This window comes from Lepidochelys kempii, chromosome 3 (genome assembly GCF_965140265.1).
Source record: "Lepidochelys kempii isolate rLepKem1 chromosome 3, rLepKem1.hap2, whole genome shotgun sequence".
In the NCBI taxonomy this organism is placed as follows: domain Eukaryota; kingdom Metazoa; phylum Chordata; order Testudines; family Cheloniidae; genus Lepidochelys; species Lepidochelys kempii.
Window position 1 is genome coordinate 197,177,582 of NC_133258.1, and position 20,764 is coordinate 197,198,345.

The 20,764-nt window shown below is 41.4% G+C and overlaps 1 protein-coding gene across 2 annotated transcripts in view; it reads right to left on the minus strand.

Annotated features, from left to right (window-relative positions):
- The window catches only part of MACROD2 (mono-ADP ribosylhydrolase 2), a 1,311,577-nt gene that overhangs the window by 117,056 nt on the left and 1,173,757 nt on the right, over positions 1 to 20,764 (minus strand). For both annotated transcript variants that reach the window (XM_073339563.1, XM_073339564.1), the window contains one exon: positions 1,942 to 2,023. In XM_073339563.1, coding sequence (XP_073195664.1) covers positions 1,942 to 2,023 — 82 coding nt within the window. The remainder of the gene's footprint in view (positions 1 to 1,941; positions 2,024 to 20,764) is intronic.

Consider the following 20,764-nt stretch of genomic DNA (forward strand, 5'->3'; position numbering starts at 1 on the left):
GAAGCAGTAGCAGCAGCCTCCAACGTGCCTATCAAGGAGAAGGCAGTTTGGGGAGTGTCATGTTCCCCCCCCACCCAACAAAAAGTGACTGATAATTCCCCAACCTCCTTGTTAACAGAGACGACCCAGCACCACCGCCCCCCACCCTGATGGGGCATGGAGGACTGTGCATCCCAATTGTGTTGCCCCTTTTGTTTGTCTTGTTTTGAACACTTGCTTAATGGATTGAGGATAGTTCAGGCAGGGAGGGATGCCTGCAAGCTCTGCAAGGGGCTAGCCAGCCACAGGACAGGGAGCAGGAGGAGGTAGTTGCTCATGTATGTTGTCTGCATACATATCGAGTTTTTTCGGGGGCCAGGAGGGGGGAGGCAGAGGCAATGCGTGTGGCGGTCACATGCCCCCACAGAACCTTTCAATTGCGTGCCCCACCCCCAATCCGCAGTTATCTGTCACCTCTGCCTTGCAGTGTGCTCAGGAAGTCAACAAGTCAGGCTGTGTCAGATCAAGGTGGAATCAAATTCCATTCCCTTTCTCCTCTGACTAGGGGCCCTGAAGTTCTCTCTTAAATACCTAGGCTCTGTGAGGAGGAGGATGGTTTGCTCAATATCAGAGCCAGCAACAGAACACAGATCTCCTGAGACCGAATCCACTCTCCTAACCACTGGGCCACATTGCCAAAGAGTATCACACTGAATGAATTAGAAGCTAATGCAGTCTTTGGAGCACATGCATAATATTCCAGACACAATATATTGCTAAGTAAGTTGACAGCCACAGTCTGTGCTAGCTGAAGTACTCAGGGGGTCTTCAGTTGTAGCCTCCCTGAGAGATCACTGCAATAATTGAATCAGGAGGTGACAGAGGCATCTAAAACAATAGTGACATCAGGCAGAAAGGTCAAAATTTCCTTGACACAAGCCCAGATGTGTGTGTGTGGGGGGGGGGAACACACTTTTGGCCACTGTGACTTTCTGGATAGCCAAAAGGCAGCTAAGATCCACATTAGCCACCTGGGGCATGATGCTCATTTACTCTGTGGCCCCTTTACGTCAACCTGGCAGAGTAAAGGCATCTTAGAGTGGGTGCACATGTAATTCAGGAGCATCAGCCTGCTAGAATCTGAATGCTAAGAATAGGCAAGAACATCCCTCAGAAGAAGCAATGCAACAGAAAGGACAAAGCATTGTACAAGCAATAAAAAGAAAAAAAGCAAGGTAGGGTTGAAAAATAAAACAAATAAAAATCCCTAATGATGGACACAATAAAAATGAATCAGTTACTCTGAGGGTTTTTTTTCCATTTACTATCCATTAGGTTTTCTTACATTCCAAATAGGAGACTTCTATGTGAGACACAAGACAAATTACTAACATTCCCTAAGTGCTCCAGAGAGCTGCTTTCCTCAGATTCATTTTTGTACAGGGACATCTCAAACTTTAAAGTTCTCATTCAGGTTTTAGCTCTGTGATACTTTTTCTGTCACAATGAAATCGTACCAGCATCATTAATGAAGAGAAAACATAGACAAAGCATATGAAAAAGCCATAAACACAGACAGCCTTATTCTTCCCTCACTTACATGAGTTGTAAATCATTTCCTTCTTGAAGTCAGTGTTTGGTGCTATAAAACTAGTTTTAATGACTGGAGACAGAGACAGCAAAAATGTGGAAACAACCAATTCTCAATATCACAAAGTTAGGCTCCCATCTTACAAACACATTTTTGCATGTTCTGATCTTTGCTACCATGAGTTGCTCCATTGATTTCAAAAGTTAAGCACATGCATAAGTGTTTGCAGGATTGCAGCCTTAATATGTAGTTGATCTTGAAAGAACACGAATGTTTTAATTTTTTGCTGTGGCATGGCAAGAAGATGCCAAGTGCTGTCTTTTTACTGCCCAGTTCATGAAAGTCAGAAGGCAACTAATGACTGCACATACCTGTGGGGAAATATTCGCTCATTTTCTTCTTGAAAATTTTGTAGTCGACCTCCAAAAAGACGCAGAAGATGACACGATCCAGCTGTAAGAAACAAAATTATTCATAGTGAAACTAGAGTGATAATAAATGTTAAGAATAATATTTAATAACAGCACAGAAATGTTTGAACTGACATTTTGTATGCCAGCTAAGTGGAAAAACATTGTTTTGTGTTTGTTGTATGAGCTGTATTGTAATATACAAAACACCATTTTTCACTGCAGTTCACTACTGTGTTCTTTGCTAAATGCCTACTGTTTATGCAAACCACCTCTGAGCATGATATAAATGTGCTCTGGCATTCCAGCTGAGTACCTAGATGCAGTGTTTGATGGAAGAGTCACACAAGGGGTGTCTAGCATAAGTACAATAGAACAAATGGGTAAACAAAGAGCTCTTTATTCAATCTTTGCCCGACAAACATATTTGCAAAACTGTTTAGCATTTTAGAATGGCTTGAAAAGCTTTCGTGTCTTTTTAATTAACATGAAACTATTTACTCTCTATATAATATAGCCAGAAATGCAACAAAAACAAAAGCTGTTTACAGAACAAACAGCACACAGGGTAAATAAAACATTTACTACGCCATACAGTCAGTGAGGCCAAGTGTATAAATGGCACCATAACACATAATGTGTGCAGCATCCGCCACCTTTTAAAAGTAAATTGCCTTGGAGATCATTACATGTGAAAAGGTTTCTCTTAAAAAGAAAGAGAGAGCCAGAGAGAGAGCAACAACTGAAGACTGAAAAATTGCAGGAAGCTCAATTCAACCCTTGCTTATGTTTGTACCAGTCAGCGTAACCCAGGGCACCGGGCCCCAGCAGCAGAAAGATCACCGACAACGGGGATGCAACACCATGTACCCAACACATGTCCAGCCTGCACTTAGCCAGCGTTTCCGGAAAAGCAAGTGTTGCTAGCCAGAAAGATCAGAGAAATGAGGATTCAGCCTCTATGCTGACAAGTCCCTATGGAGACCTCACCACTGTTTAAAGCTGCCCTCCCCCTAGTGGAACCTCCGACAGGGGCACATGCTGCCTTCCCCGATGGTGAATGAGTCTGGGGCGCTAGAGCCATTGTGCACCACAGGAAGAACAAAGAACTGTCAACATGGAGAGAAAAAAAATAAAAAAAACAACCCTCCTCCTAATCCTTACTAGAAAAACTTGGCCTTTCAGAAAAGCAGCTTCTTGGAAGAATTTAAGGGCCAGATCCTGTCCTCAAATGCTTATACACAACTCTCCTATCTCAGTGCAGAGAAATCCATCCTTTCATTCCTCCACGTAGCGCAACATCTATTTACTCTGGAGTGAAAGTGCCAAAAAAATGATGGATGAATGTTATGCTGGGCAGTGGTAATGGCTACCAGTGAATGAATCTTTGAATCAAAGAGAATCACAGCCCTTGATCAAGTCAATGTGCAAACCAGTCGTAGGCTCAACGGAAGGAGCAATGAAGCCCCTTTAAGTAGTGAGACAGCTGGAAACGGGTGGCTAGCAACCAAGGCACTTGGCTGCATGGAGAGGCCTGATCAGAGCTAACCTAGATCAGCATGGATTTCCCTGGTGGAAAGCACAGGGCTAGGACACTGGTTTTGTAGGCTGCAAGTGTTAGAGGCAAAATCCAGCAGGGATCCTGGAGAAACCTGTGAGCAAGACTCTGACAGGAAGCAGAGAGTCAGAGCTTCTTGAGCACAGAGTTTGCTGGGAGGCACAAGGTGGTATTTCTGAGCAAGGAAACTGCCTGCTATTGTTTGTTTCTATTGTATTCAGAGAAACAGGACTTGGTGCACATGCTTTGTAAATAAACAAGATTACACCAGAGAAATACTTGATTTGTATCATCAGTTTCTCCTAATGGAAACAATCTTGAAGGGACTGAATATTAGCTAACTGCTCAGGTCAAAGGGGCAATGATACAATGTTTTAGAATGGAAGGCCCCAATCCAGCAAACATTTACATAGCTACTTTGCTTTATTCATGGGAGTAGTTCCACTGAAGTTAACAGGGCCACTCACAAGAGCAAAGTGAAGTGTGTGTGTTTGCAGGATCGGCGCTTTACGCTTCATTTCCCTAATTTATATTTATTGTAAACGTTGATTTCCCCAGTGATCGTCAGGCTATCCTACATCATCATATTCTATCTTCACCTCCTGGGCTTATTTGACCGGATACTTGGATACTAAGTGATGGGTATCACCTAAGGGTGGTGACAGACAGCCTAACAAGGCCCTGCTCTACAGACACTTATACATCAGAGAATTAATTTTAGTCATGCACGCAGAAGTCCATGGTGGTCTCTGCAGTCTCAGTGTGTCTAGTCTGTTATAGAGTCCACATTTTATTTTAATTTGGCTTTATTATATGCTCGCTCTCTTTTTTTTTTCCTGTACACAGTTGACACCCTTAAAATATTCCCTGAGCTTGAAGGATCCTAGTGTTTCTAATGCAATGCTCTAAAAACAAGGAATCGCTCTGGAAATGGCAGTATTTTTCAAACTGGTGGAATTTTTCCAGTGTCCTCACTGTACATACTCTATTTATAAACCCGTTCAATTTCTTCTCAGTGTGTGAAAAAGTGTCCTGTTTTTAAGTATGCATAAAAATGCTGTGATGACAGCTCAAATCCTGTGTTTATCTGATTGAATGGCATGTGTTGGCAGATAGTAAATCTGAAATTAAACCAAATTCTAGCATCCTGCCAGTCACTGAATATTTTATCTGACATACCCAGCTAAAATAATTTGAAATTAGCTGTGGAAAGTAACCCTTGTCCTCACCCCTTCCATTCCAACCACATCAAGTAAAGGTTTAATCCAGCATAAAAACACTTGCCTGCTGACTCACAAAAGTGCAGCAGGACTTTTGGAACCTGCATTTGAGCTGGCTACTCCATATTCTAGAGGGAAAATCTCCTGTCTTGTGGTTGTGGAATGCCAGCTTGATTAGGTATTTCATGCTGCCCCTTCACTGAGGGAAGAAAAATAATATTGAGGCACTCTACTTGGTATGCTCAGTGAATCTCCAATGTCTTCTTGCAGGTGCTAGCTCTTCCACAGCTGAATGAATACCACTCAATTGAGGAAAGGGTTTAAAGGGGCTACAACTTGAGGGTATTCAGGCTCACCCTTGATTGACAGCTCTGTTCTGAAGGCTAGTCTTGGATGCACCCTTCCCCTCTCAGAGCTTGATTAAATTCTGCTCCCTGCACAGCTGTGAATAGGTGGATCAAAGAACCCAAAAACTAAGAGCTCTGCATCACAGGAGGCAGGGAGTTAAATTGCATGAGTCCTTTGCTTAGCAGGGAGCTTTACAGCTCCAGGCTGTGGAACATATTGATTTTTTTCCCTTGGGAACCTATCTATTTGACAGGCACCATTTAAGGGTAAGAGGCATACCTTTCTTCTAATTTGGTTAGCTGCACCTGATGCATGATCTGCAGCCTTCTAGGCCCTGTGTTACTTAGAAGACTGAAGCTGTTTTACACTGGACTGAATCCTGAGTCAGACATTAGGACCAGGTACTTTATTAGAAGGACACAGTGAAATTCAAAATCACATTGAAAATGTTTAGTGAGTTTCACCATTTGGTTGATGGTCACTGTCTTGTGAGCTTGCAATGATAACGTCTTTCTGAGGTACTGCTCTGAGGGGAGATCGCCTGCATGCTCTTCCCTGGCCCTTGTAAGAAAGTGTTTCACGGTAACACAGCTGCTGATGCCCAGCTTGGTGCGGGCAAGGGATCTGTGTTTCCCTGGACTCCCACACAAGGCCAGGAAGAAACAGGAGCCTGGGGCAGCCAGAACCCCCTTCTTCCCTCTCCAGGACGTGCCATGGTCAGGTAGCAATAGGACCTGGGGTGGGCAGAAGCGTTCTTTACTTCCCAGGCCTTTTCTACAGGTCTAAGGAAGGCATTTATTTAGGGTTGCCAGCTTTGTAATATTTAAAAACTGGACACTCCAGCCAGAGTGCTAGAACCTCCCCTTCCCCACCTTCTCCTCCTGAAGACCTGCCTCTTCCCCCCAGGCCTCACTCCTGCCCTGCTTCTTCCCCCAAGACCCCATTCCTTCCCTGCCCCTTCCCCCTGAAGCCTCACACCCATTTGTTCCTCTTTTCTCCTCCCTCCGTCACCCACTGCTTTTCCCCTCTCCCTGCATGGGTCAGGAGGGACTCGCCTGGGCTGGGAGGTGCAGCCGCCTGATGCAGGTAGGAGGTGGCCCTGGCTGAGTAGGGGCTCGCATGGGTGATGACTCTGCGCCTCCCTGCCAGACTTTACTGGACTTTGAGTGTCCCGGTCAGTAGATCTGACTGGACACTGTGAGGTCCCCTTTTCGACTGGACTCTCCAGTAAAAAATGGAGCACCTGGCCACCTTACATTTATTTCACTCAGGTCTATTCATTAATCATGGCCTCTAGCCACAGCATTATTTGTATCTGTCACTGGTGGTATGGTGTCAGTCATTATCAGCATTAGTCTGATATTTTCTTTGGGGTATTGCAGAATTGTACATATATATCCAAACCCCTTTTCATGCAGAGTTTTAAAGAGAGAGCTCTGTGCATTTTAGTGTATATATTTAGTATTATTTATATTCTGGTAGTGTCTTGAGGCACTAATGAAATCAGGTCCTATTGTACACTGTACATACACATAAAAAATAATCCCTGCCCCAAAGAATTGACAGTCTGAATATACAAGAGACACAAAGGCGGAGAGAAAAGAAGTATTATTATCCCCATTTTACAGATGTGGAACTGAGATACAGAGACACAAAATAACTACCCATGGTCACAAAGGAAGAGCTGAAAACTGAACAGAGATCTCCTGATTCCCAGTCTAGTGCTTTACCCAAAAGAGTCACTGTGTTCTAGTGACATTAGAACATTATAGCCTGGCCACTTAGAATCATAGAAGTGTAGGACTGGAAGGGACCTTGGTAAGTCATCTAGTCCAGTCCCCTGCACTGAGGCAGGACTACGTATTGCCTAGACCATCCCTGACAAGTGCTTATCTAACCTGTTCTTAAAAACCTCCGATGAATGAGATTCCACAGCCTCCCTAGGTTGTTTGTTCCACTCTTAACTACCCTCACAGTTAGAAATACAGCAGCCTGACTGCTGAGCAACACATTTCACTGGCTCATCACTGAACACAGAGTTGAGGTTATGGGTACTATCGCCATTTTCAAAGCCCTGCCTGGCATTGGTCCTGGCTCCCTGAGAGATTGGCACTTACTTTATTTATCTATCTTAGGTACAAATGTGTGTGGTGGGGGTCCACCGGCACCCAACAATGGCCCATTCTGCACCTGCTCTGCCTCTTCCCCCGAGGCCCTGCCCCCTGCTCACTCCTCTCTGCCCCCTCCCCCTGACACTTGCCCTTAAGGCAAGTAAAAAGTGATGGGGCCAAGCCCCCTCCCCCACTTCTGGCACCCATGTTGTGTACCACTTAAGTCCTTAAAATAGGAGTTAAGTGGTGCATAGGCATCATGCTCTCCCTCAATATAGGGGTGAATTTGACTATTGATGAATAGCGTGCAACTTTCCATAATGAAACTCACCTGCTTTCAGGTTTCATTACAAACCTAAAATCCAAGCCCAGGTTTATGAAGGTTCACAAACCTTTTGAGCAAAAGTGTATTGAGTTTCAGGCAAACCAGGGACAGGTAAGTTTTAGGCAAACACAGGCCAATGCCTGGGCCACCCTTCAACGCTCTTGCTTTCTACACAAATATTTATGCTTTCAAAGCAAAAAGTATTGGTTTTGAGGTTCACGACTTTGAGTTTGGGGGTTCTTTGACCCTGAACCTCAAAGCAAAACTGTGGGTGAGAACCCATATTCCAAACCCTCCTGCCAGGGTGGAACTGCAGAGTTTGCATTGCTCTCATAATGGTATACATTTAGCCCTGTCACTTCACCCAAGGAACAAATAGCTGTAGAAGACTAGCTGTGAGGAAGTAACTTTTTATTTAAGACAAAAACACCCACAAAGCAATATTATTAGTGGTCTGATATTCTAGTTTATGATTTTTATTCTGCCTGGAGTGAAAAGTAATTAAGAGACCAAAGCCAAAACAATCACCTGACATTTATTATGAGTTTAAAAGATTAATATAAACAACAGCATTTAGATGTATTGTCTAAGCTTCACAATAATCTGTACCCTTAACAGGATATGCAATGGTGATGCACCAAGCCATGAAATCAAGATAAATGCAAAACATTGTCAAAACAGCCCTCACTGGCTGATCAGTAATCCTGAGGGCAGGAGTCCTTTTACCCAAATCACATGAAGAACAAATTAACTCTCTTGTGGGTATCACATATACCATCAATAATTATTCTGGCATAAATTTATGGCACATTTTAAAGCAAATGAATAACACTCGCACTTTCCACTTGGGGTGATTTTCACCATAGATCTCAAACACGGGTACGCAATACAATCTGATTAAATGTATGGTATAACTGTGGCACAGAGCATTACATAACATGCTCACAATCACAAAGAATGCTGACAGCAGAATAGCACTAAGACCCAGATCTCCTCAATCCCAATCCGATATTTTATCCCTTGAACCAAGCTGCTTCTGAAATAGGCCTTGAGATTCATGTACGAGGGGAACTGAAACATAAAAGACTAAATTTAGACCTGATATAAAGAGATCCAGTTTCACTTAATACCATCAATTTTTAATCTGGCACATTATTTCAATGCATACTTTCATTGAGCAAATCCATTACAAATCCCTTCTCTAAATCAGAGTGTTCGTCTTTACATCAGAAAGCATGTTCCCCTCTAGAGAGCACATTGCAAGTTTTCAGTATTTTCTCCTTCCCATTTACTCTGTATTCAAGTGTGTTTACAGTATTCTCTTCCGGTGCCTGACTGTGCTGAGGTGTTGTTCACTTTATTTTTGTTAATGAATCATTTGTCATTCAACTGCAGCAGCTTTCCAAACGTTCGAAAGAAGCAATCTGGATTTCAAATAGAAATAGCTAAAAATCAAAATAATGGTAATTCCTGAGCAAATTTGCAAGTTGGCTTCAATAAAAGCTTGCTTGTCCTAGCTATCTGTTATTGCATCTGATCACAAGACTGAAACAAACAAGAATTAAAAAACCCAACTCCTCCTATTGTTTACCCTATGATCACTTTCAGTTTTTAAATATAACATACAAGGCAGGAACTACTTGCTGCAGTGGCCCTGTTGCAGTGCGGATGCTGCAAAAGACAGATGATAGCATGTACTGCTAACAAAGACAGATTATAAAGTGGTTGTTAAAAGCACCGCATGTCTGCTCTTTTGGTCAACGGTTAAAAGTTGCTCCGTAACTGAAAGAAGAAACAAACCTATAAAAGCTACCCAGTGTTTAAGGAAACATCTGGGTTTATTTATTCTGATAGCAACTGAAACTCATCAGTAAAGTGGCAAGATAGTACTTTAAAAATGCATTTGTTTTTACCAAGATATCCATCAGTCTACAGAATACAGTTTTATGCCACACAAATATGATGACATAAGCGCCATTAATCGTTTTCAGCTTAATACCCACTGCCCCTTGAAGATACATGTTTGGAATATCAGAAGATGACCTCCATTTTTCACAGTTACCAGTCATAGGGCGCTGACACAGCCAAGATAATCCTGTATTCAGCCATACTAGGGGAATGAATGGATTCTGATGAATGTAATTTGCTATCTCAATGACAAATGGCAAATGTGAAGAGAGGGTATGCATGCAAATATAACTGTGATAAATAAGGGCTTGTGAAGGATAGTACTCAGGAAGTATCTGGCAGACAGTTTTACAACAGCTATGCATTTCTCAGGAGATAAATCATCATCTTAAATTAAGTTATCATTATACCTTCATTGTGAATCTCCATTAGAGTAAGACTGCATCATGGCACAAAAATCAAGCAAAATTTTGTAATCAATGAGCTAACTTTTACCTGTATTCTCTTGCTTTAGGACATAAATTATTCAACGCCACAAAGATTAAACACAATGTAGTATAATTGGGCCTACGTTTTCAAAAGTGACTGGTGCTTTTGAGTTCCTCAGAGTTTTTGGATCTCAATTTGACACAACTTAAAGGGATCTGATATTCAGAACACACAGAGCACCCATACTCTGATAATTAGGCACCATGTTGGACACCTAATAGTTGAAGCATCCAAAACCACTTGCTACTTTTGAAACTTTTGGTGGTTTTAGTATTTTACAAGCTGTTGTAATAAGAAAAGGAGTACTTGTGGCACCTTAGAGACTAACAAATTTAGTCTCTAAGGTGCCACAAGTACTCCTTTTCTTTTTGCGGATACAGACTAACACGACTGCTACTCTGAAAGCTGTTGTAATGTTGAGTAATGCTTTGCAATGCTGAATGTGATAGTTTCTTCTCTCCGTGTATTATCAAAAGGCCAACATGAGATACAGCATCACTTGTCAAGAACCAGAGCTCTGTATTTATTACCTAGGATCAAAATCAAAGAATGCTTGTGGGCATATAGATCAGATTGAGAGCCTTTTATCAATTCTCCAGGATGTTCCTTGTGTTACATCTCTAAAAAATCCCTCTTTCATTACATTTCCGTCTTGATGTGAAATTCTATTTTTTATTGAAAAATGGTTCACATTCTATTCAAATTGTAATTGTAGACACAGACAGCCCCAAGGAATACAGATAAGAAAATAACAAGACTTGCTGTACATAAGATTTGCAGAAAAAGAAGATGCAACAGAATCTGGAAGGAGCATGTATCCTGTTAAGTTGAATCACCTTGTTTATAAGTCATTGCAGACAAGAGGTGAAATAGAAATGGGAGATTCCCTGTCTTCAGTGGGTCCAGGATTTCAACCAGGGTTTTTTGTTTGCTTTGGTTTTGTTTTTTTTGAAGGGTATAACAATTTCTCACTTTCACTTTCTTGTTACTCAAAGAGATAATTGAAAACCCCCATATAAACCAAAGCACTGATAAATTTCAGTGCATGTCTATCAACTCCCTTCAAATTCAATGAGAATTTTTACATGTTTTCATTGATCTGACTGTATAAAATTACAACTGTGTGTGTAAACTTAACAATATATGGAGATCATCCTCCTTTCAGAAATCCAACACAATTGTGGCACTCAAAATAGTGAAACTGAAGATATTTTGGAGGGGGAGGGGAACTTACATGAATATACATTACTATTTAAAAATGAAACATTTATATTTACACACTTGGGTCCCCATCCTGCAAAGTTGGTTCATAACTTTAATTATGTGAGTAGTGGATGAGACTACTTACATGTGCAAAGTTATAAAACATACCTAAATCTATGCAGGATCTGGCCTTAGTAATGTTTTCAATATATGTAATTAGGTTTTTAAAATCCATTTCAGGCCAAATAAAACGGACACTATCCTTTTCTAAGGATCTCTCATTGAGTTATTGCCTCTATTTTTCATAGCTTATTTAATCATTCTAATCTTCATCCTGCATTTAACTAGCATTCAGATTGGGCCTGATCCAAAGCTCACTGACGTCAATGGAAAGACTCCCACTGACTTCACTGGGTTTTGGATCAATGGTATTATGCCCTAACTATCCTAGCAAGAAGACAATGATACATCAGAAATAGCATTTTTGACTCCAAGTATATCTGGGTAGCCAAAAATTCAGTAAGTGGCAACAAATTACACACTCAGTGATGGAGTGATAATTTACTAGGATACCTAAGTTATCTCACCATCGCTCCATGGCCCTCTTTGCCCTCTTTCTCTTTCACTTGATTAAGATCATCTCTAGAGGTAATGCTGATATGAGAAATGAATAATTACTCTTTGTCATGATGATTAAAAAGTACATGCCTACTACTAATGTTATAAATACATTAAATACATAATAGCTTTATAACTGTAATGCATTTATCACCCAAATAATTTGTTGTTCATTGTTAGGTAGAAATCCATCTTTCTGAAAAGCTCTGTACAAGAACGGGCACCACAGAGCACAACTCACCAGCAGCCACAAAGCCAGTGCCCGCATTAGAACCCACACTGAACCCTACGCATGTAAATATTACCTTGTCTCCCTCCTTGAAAGAAAATGTGTCACCAATTTAGCTGTCACTTGCAGAATTCACTTACAGATCAAATTAAACACAGTAATATGAGCCTTTAAAGACCATTTCTAAAGGACAAAAGCTGATTTGCTCAAAATACTAGTCCCTATCCATCTCTCTCATCCTAATGTAGGAGCTAATCTTTGTGATCAGAAAAAGCAGAGCCAGGGAGAGTAGGTGGTTAAGAATGATTTTCAGCACTACTGGAAGTGACTCCACTACTCCTGGGATACACAAAACAGTATTTCTGTCTCAGTGAAGAAAGTCAGTACAGGATCGTTTAACTTAACAAGTGCCATGTAAACTAGGCACTATTATTAAAACTTTATCTTCCTCTGTCCTACCAGACAGTTCTCCCTTCTTTTTGTACAAGATGTTTTACATGGAAGTAACTGCATCCAGTATTTGATTAAGACCTTGTTGTGGTTAGGACAAAATAATAAACTTTCACTGTGTTGAAGAAAAACTTTCACGGTATTATGAAGAATTGTAGAATGACGAGTTACCAGCAATCCCCAACTTGTAGTGCCAGCCGTCCCATCTCTCTGCACCACCAACTAGCAGAAGGACCACCAATCCTATCTCTCTCCACCATTTCTAACAAGCAAGACTAGTAATCCCCAGCACATCCAGTAACAAGACTGATTAGGATTTTGGCATATGATTGTGGATTATAACTTGGCCAAACTGTCCCCATGTTAAAGATGATTAAGCAAGCTTGATATAATTGACAGACATCTTCAACAGAGTATATTGCAACTTTAATATACTTCATTCTAAAAACTCTGCTAGGATATAAATGTCAACTGTATTCCAACATTTTTAATGGGGGGGGGGGAGAGAACCATCTCTAAGGAATTAGTATAAAATTAATTAATAGATGGTAATAGAATGACAGCTTTCCAAAGATCGTATATGTTCCAGCATTTTATTGAGTCTTGCTGCCTAACCTTTGGTACAGTAATTCCATAATATGCATCTTCTAGATCTAATTCTGCTTTGTAACCGGAATGCCAAAGATGGCTGTTACTGATTTCTGCTACAGGTCACAGCGAAGATGCAGCAGAGGCAAACAGGCATTAATTTACATTTATTAGAGGGGAAAAGAAAACACCTCATTTGCATTTGTGCTATACGCTGCTAACCATCCATTCTAGTTACTCACCATCAGGATAGAAGAGGTTCATGTTACAAGGATGTTGTTCACGTGCAATTGACAAGAGTAGCATAATTTATATCAACTGCCCAAATGCACTGTTGTGTACAAAATTCTCAAAACTATTTATTGTCAAATGGTCAATGCTAAATGCACAAAAATGTAACTGTCATTAATTCATGAAATAAAGTATGTTTGCACAGCGCTCTGGAAATGTAAAAGCACTTTGAACAGCAAGGGCTAACCATTATTATTTTTACTTGTGTGGCCTTACTATATAAACCATAAACCACTATCACCTCTTGTGGAAAGTTCCTTTGGGCCAGAGCCAAATCCAAGCACAGTATATGACACTTCTGATAAAAAATAATATCTGTCAATGGTCCTATTTTGATTTCAGCTGAAAATTCTCTTTAAGACATTCATTGCAAAGTTCTTCACAATATGTGTTAGGTAAAATGCACTTTATGGCTTTGCAATGATAGACAGACATTTATGAAAATGAGCCAGTGTTTTATTGCATTTTTCTCATGTGCCTAAGACACCTAAGAATGGTTTTGCCTTCACCACAGTTAACCCTGACATAAACCGTGCTATAGGTTGTATGTGAGACACATGTTGGCCTAGTGGCCCAAGCACTGCACTGGGACTTCAGATGCATCTGTTCTATTCCTGGCTGGGTGATCTTAGACAAGTAATTTCCTCTCTCTGTGCCTCAGTTTCCCCATCTGTAAAGCATTTTGAGATCTCCTGCCAAAAAGTGCTATTTAAGAGTTACCTTGATATTATTATTATTATTATTACTACTACTATATAATCTCATTCTACAGCCACCGAGTTTCTCTCTGCTTTCCCCTTCTCTGATCAGCCAACTTGTCTTCTGTTCCTTATGTCTGGATGACAGAGCAAACTGGCATACATGTGGATCTTTCTCTTGGTGTGAGAGCCCGGAGGCTGCTCACACAAGATTGCATTTTCAAAGGGCTCCCTTATCTGTACCTACAATATTTATGAGAACATCCATTTGCATAGCACTTGAAAAAAATCTACTTGTCTACTTGTGAATGGTGAGTAGGAAACTTGAACTAAGCTAGCAGATTCTGCAGAATTCGGAATCATTTAATCATCAGTTATATTTTTGGCCCTTATAGTTTCATTAGTAACCTTTTAAATGTGAACAAAAGCAAACCAGGGCAATCTTTACTTCCTGAGTGTCTGCAACGATGTAGCCTCTATGTGCTAGAGACAATGCATGAATGTAATCCCTTAAACAATTCAAGTAAAGACAATTAAGTGTAGCTCTGTCACCCCAAGCACCAGCTATCTGAGCTGCAGTGCTAGCAACTTCAGTAAATGTCCTCTTAACTTCAAACATCTGAACTATTTGGCTTTTATGTCGCCCTACATTGTCCTATGCTGCCAACCATGGGTTCATCACACTTGTGAGGAAAGTATAAAACAAGCAGAAACCAACAAAACGTTAACATTTTCATGCCTTGATTAGAGAATAGGAGAATGATGGGTTACAGCAGGATTGAGAGGCCACTGGCAGATTCCAGGCCTAATATTTGTAGAGGCTTTGACTTCTGGCTGACCTGGCTGCGGAATATTCTGTCTGTGTCATAACTCTCCAAATCAGATAACATTTTATGCCTAGTTAATATTTGGTTAAACACGCTCTCTTCCATAGTGTGAATTCATCTGGGTGGGTTTAATCTACCTAAGAACATTTAAAATAAATGATCTTGTTCAAATGTAGTTAATAAGACTAACATTTATAGCTCATATGCTTATTTATTCAGCATAATAGTTTTATTCTTTAACTAAGAGAGAAGGAAAATTGAGAGGGGAAATATTTGACAGGGTTAACAACAAGCTACTTAAAAGAGAAAAAATACATTGGATTTTTTTTTTTAATTATGTTTGAACTGACTAACAGCAGATGAAACATTTTACTATGCTTATACGTTTATAAATCACTTTGGAGGAGCTAAACAGCATACTTATCCACAGGTTAAACACAGCATCAAACTAAACATAGCAGGATCATCAGTCAGACTCTAGAAACGAGCAGCCCTACAGGACTAGAGCACAATTCAGCACAGCTGGGAATCTGTGTTCATGAAAGGCCTTAGGGCTGATAAAGGCAGAGCGTTGCAGGCATGTCACTCGTGAGGTGAATTGCTGGGACTGTGTTGGAGGCTTGCTCAGCACCTGCTTTGAGGCCTGGTCCACGCTAGAAAATCAGGTGTGAAAAATCCACACCCCTGGGCGACATAGTTAAACTGACCTATGTCTTCGTGTACAGTGCTAGGTTGACAGAATTCTTCCATTGACCCAGCTATTGCCTCTCAGGAAGATGGATTATCTACTCAACAAGATAATCCCTCCAATTGGCATAGGTAGTGTCTACAATGAAGTACTACAGTGGCATTTTAAGCGTAGACAAACCCTTACTCTGCCTCTAAAGCACTCAGTATTTCATGGTCACGGAAATTTAAAATTATCTAATTTCAGCTAGAAACAAAAAGGGAAAAAATACAGGGGTTTGGCTCTTGGGGATGGAACACAATGGCTCACATCCTCAGCTGGCGTAAAATAGCATAGCTCAGTTGACCTAAATAGAGCAACCCCAACTGACGCCAGCCCAGGATCTCTTCCCAGCCTGTCAACTCCATTCAAGTGCAGCGCATATTCAGTAATTCTCTGTTAAAAATCCATATGGCACATTCAGAATTCGGCATATACGTTACTAACTGGTATTGGAACCAAATTAATGATTTGGATTTATGACACCCACCCAAAGCTTTACAGCCTGATGGAATTTCAAAATATCATCTCCTGCAAACATTTTTAATGAAGTAATCCAGCCTAAAATAATCCACCCAAATCACAAAAGAAGCAACTTGATACTAATCAACCTCTCCTCAGTAATTCTTGCTAATCTTCAGTTTTCAGTGACTGAAATACCTAACAAAACAGATGGAATTAAACATCAAACTCCCGGTAATTTTTGGCATTTTCCCCATTAAACACTAAGGTACTGAACACTTAAAACACTTATGCAAGTAACTTTACTCATGTTAGTAATTACTTGACTTCAAGTAAAGTTACTCATGTGCATAAGTGTCTCAAAGGTCAGGGCCTAAGTGATCATTTCAATGGACATAACTTGGCCACAAATATCAATTTTTAATATCCTAAGTGCAAACTAGCACCTGAAACATGTCAAAGTCTCAAAAAAAAAAAAAAGCCCAAATCAATTTTCTCACAGATTTTTTTTTTCCTAAAAATATCGGCTCCTGGGCTCCTGCTCAAAGTGGAGAGATGGCATTCAGTTAAATTATAACCCTCTAAAACAGTGGATTTAGAATAGACATTAAAGAAGTCCTAGAACTATACCATTGCAGATGTGGGACTACAACAGATCTAAGCTTTCAAGGAATGTTATGCTTGTGGTTTGAACTGCATCTTGCTGCACCACGGGATGATACTTTCTTGGGGGCAGAAGTATTTTCATTATCTTCTCATTTTGGTACAGAATGAATAGGTACCTTCTGTCTAGCTAGGAACTTTGTCTATGAATAAAAAAATCTGGTTGGAATGATGAATGATATAATTCCGAGTTATAATGCAACTTTCATGTCATCATAAACTTTTGTCTGTCTGTGGCACTGTATGTGTGTTACTGTCATGCACTCACTACTGTCAACCCCAAGCATTCAAAAATCATGAGACTGGCTTACAAATCACGAGATTTTACAAAAATAATAAATTTTGAGTTATCGTTTGCTTTCTGAGCCTTTAGAGTGCACTCAGGACACATTTTCAAGCTTTTTGTTGCAACCAGGGCCATCCCTATGAGGGTGTGGGGCCCAGGAAAAATCAGGCCCCACCCTGCATCCACTACTGGGCCGGATCCCGCTGGTGCTGGACTGCCTGCTGCTGCTGGCGGGGGGCTATTTTTGGCCATAGTGCCACGGTGGCTCAGGGCTCTGCTGGGGCGGGGGACTCGTTGCACCAAATTGTGGGCAGTTGAGCCGGCCGCTGTCTCTACTAATTGCCAACGAGATGGAGGGCCCTGCGGAAGTGATGAATTCATCTTCCGGCAGTGGCGCTGGAACATTTTTAATAGTGGGGGTGCTGAAAGCCAGCCCCTTTATCCCTGTGCCCCCCCAGAGCTGAGGCCGGGAGCAAAGCCACAGGTGCGGGGCCTGCAGCCAGGACACCAGGTGCAAGGCAGCAACAGATCCACAGTCTCACAGGGTGGCAGCCAGGACCCTGGACACGGGGCAACAGCAGAGCCCCGGGCATGCGGGGCCGGCAGCTGAGACCCCAGGCATGCAGGGCCAACAGCCGAGAACCTAGGCACGGAGCTGGCAGCTGGGAGCCTGTGGGTGCTGCAGCACCCCACACCCCTAGTTCCCGCACCTATGTCTTCCGGGACTGACTGCGCTGGCCAATCACACCGTCCCATGGGATCCCCCAAAGCATAGGGCCCAGAGCCCTACCCAAGGGACAGCTCTGGCTGCGACCATGAGGATAGATTGAAAAAAAAAAAAAGCTGAGATTCTCAGCTAATCATATGCTTCTGGCAGCTGCGGCTTTAAGAAAAACATCAGATATCATGAGAGTTGGCAGCAGAATATGCTGTACATTGCACTATCCTTCACAACTCAAGCAGGAAAAAAGAGATGCAGCAATTCTGGGAGACGACAAAATATTTATCTGAAACAGACAAATAACATAGCTATATATTCTCAAATTCTCTCTGGCCACAATCCATTTCCACTGAACTCAATGAGGACCCTTCCATTGACTTTAATGGGATTTGGATCAGGCCCTCTAGGAGACTTCTCACACACCTATGGTACCATTCGCAAAGAGTAAACAATAAAGGCCCAGTTTTCCTCCCAGCAATGTGTGTGGGCATCTCCACATTGCTATGCTGAAAGGGGAAGTGTCAATTTTGTAGCACATTTCCCTTCCCCTGTCCCTCCTTCACAGATGCCACTTCATGGATCCCCTTCCCTTCCCCACACAGAAAGGATTCAGTAGGTTTCTGGGGGTGGTACTGAATATGGAATGAGGAGGTTGATCGGGGGACGGTCTGTTCGCTGTTGGACTGCTTCCCACTCTGCTTCAGGATTTCCAAATGGAGATCTGGGCAGGAAGTGATGCGACTCAGAGCGCTATTGCTGCCCCTCTGGATTTCCTCCAGCACTGCTACTAAGCAGCAGCGAGGGGACTGCACCAATGAGCTCTGCTGCCAAGAAGAGTGGGCCCAACAGAGCAGCAGTTATCCCTGTGGGATGGCTCAGTCCCCAAATCCACAAAGCAGGCCTGCAAAATCTGCAGCTTTCATAATCCTTCCTGCATCCAGGGGAGGAAAACGCTGCAAGGGGACCCTTACCAAATCTTTTCTTTTCCGTTAGCCTATCCTCCCCGCCAGGGGATTTTCCTAAAGAGATCGTCAGCCAACGTATCAGTAATAGGTCTACCAAAAAAGTGATAACTTCAATAATATTCTCCACTATAAAGTCCATTGACAGTATGTTGCAGGGTTTGCAAGTCCATTTTTCTGGATGTTTGGTAGGAAAGTGCTGCAAACAGGACTCCAGCGATAAATGTCAGTATCCAAAATGCTAGCTTTACAATGAACAGCACAGCCACAGACATATTTTGAAGTCTGCTACTAAACAAATTTTGGCAACAGAAAGGAGTTATTAAGAAAAACTTTCATTCACAGGAACTGAAATGTGTTTTCTGGTGAAATGAGACAAGTCTGTAAATCGTTGCGGGTTTTTTTCCACCCAGTTCTTAAGATTAAAACCGTATTCTTTTATTTTATTCATGTTGTGTTTATTTAAAAGGTTCAATCTGCCTTAAGTCAGAGCAATTTTGAATGCAAAATGGTTTTTATCTTTCTTTTATGTGCTGTTTTTTCATGCAGCCGGGATAGAGTGGCTCATCAAAAGAAAGCAGGGCGGACTGAATTTTATCTCACTATTATTGTGATATAGCTGCAGTGGGCAATCTGATCTCATCAAGATACAATTGCAGTAAAGATGTCTAAGTGGATGTCACAGCATAGCTGAAAGATACTAAAGTGAAATGAACCAAAAAAAGCAATCTTTCCAATGCAAATCACAAAGTTAAGTTGCAGGGATTTGTAAGCAGAAAATGGGGTGGGGCAGAGATGGCATCCTCACGAATGTCTGATTGGCCCTTTTAAAATAATTTTGAACACATTTGGCGAGTGTATAATTAAGGGATTTACAATATTAAAACCTGGAGCTTTGTGCCGCAGTACACAAAATGAGATGATAAGTAACAAGGGAAAGGGTGAATTATACCTCCTCCCATTGCTGTTTGAACTACTGTCTGCTAAGATAAACACTACTGATTGTTTTCACGCCTCTTCTCTAGTAGACAGAGACTACTAATTTTGGCAAATCGATAGTAAAAGACAGCTAAGAAACTGAGGCTCATTTTACGTAAGTCTAAAACCACAATGGGCCAGATCGTAGAATCATAGAATATCAGGGTTGGAAGGGACCTCAGGAGGTCATCTAGTCCAACCCCCTGCTCAAAGCAGGACCAATCCCCAACTAAATCATCCCAGCCAGGGATTTGTCAAGCCAGATCCTCAGCTGCTGTAAATTGGAGCAGCACCACTGAAGTCTATTTAAAACACCTAAGGATCTGCCCCCTCCTCTCCAGGCGGCAATTTTTTTAAATGCTGCATTGATAACCACAAACTATTATTTTAATTTCCTGGTATAATATATGCTTCTCAGCACGTGTGTTTTACATTTTTTTCTTTAGCGTTCAATTAGCGTTTAGGGTATCAAAATTAGAAAAGAAACTCTAAGTGGTTTACCATAGTACATCTTTTCCAAAGCAAACACTTCTGAAAGACCAGGAATCGCATGATTGGTATTTAATTATGTGTATGCATGAGTGCATTTTGAAGCTCTGTTGGTCTCTGGGCCTTTTTTAAAGGAACATATCATAGAAACAACACGGACAATGCTAAATGCACTGAAACGGATATTCACAGAAGACATCATAAACCACTTTCAGGCAGGCACCGTGCATTATATACCATACAAGATGGCCAATGCATCTTCCAAGAAAAACACTAACACTGACTGAACACAAGCCAAAGCATGAATAAAGTTTGGACATACGCAAACGTTCTCCCCTTCTGCTTCCCATTTAGAGAGACGACCACTCCTAGGCATATTATTTCCAATACACCATTGGATCTCCTATAAAGAAATAGTTGTGGTCTTTGCTTGACATTTGCAGCTCAACTCCTGACTGCTTGGAATTCACATCATTTCCTCTGAAAATTATCGAGGTTTACCATAATTTGACATTGCTGTTCCTACAGTTAAACTTAGGATAGCCATCACAGGATAGCGTTAAAACAGCAATTCCACTGGTCGTTCTCTTGTTAAAGCCATTGCTTGTGGTCATTTGACAAAAAAGCATCATT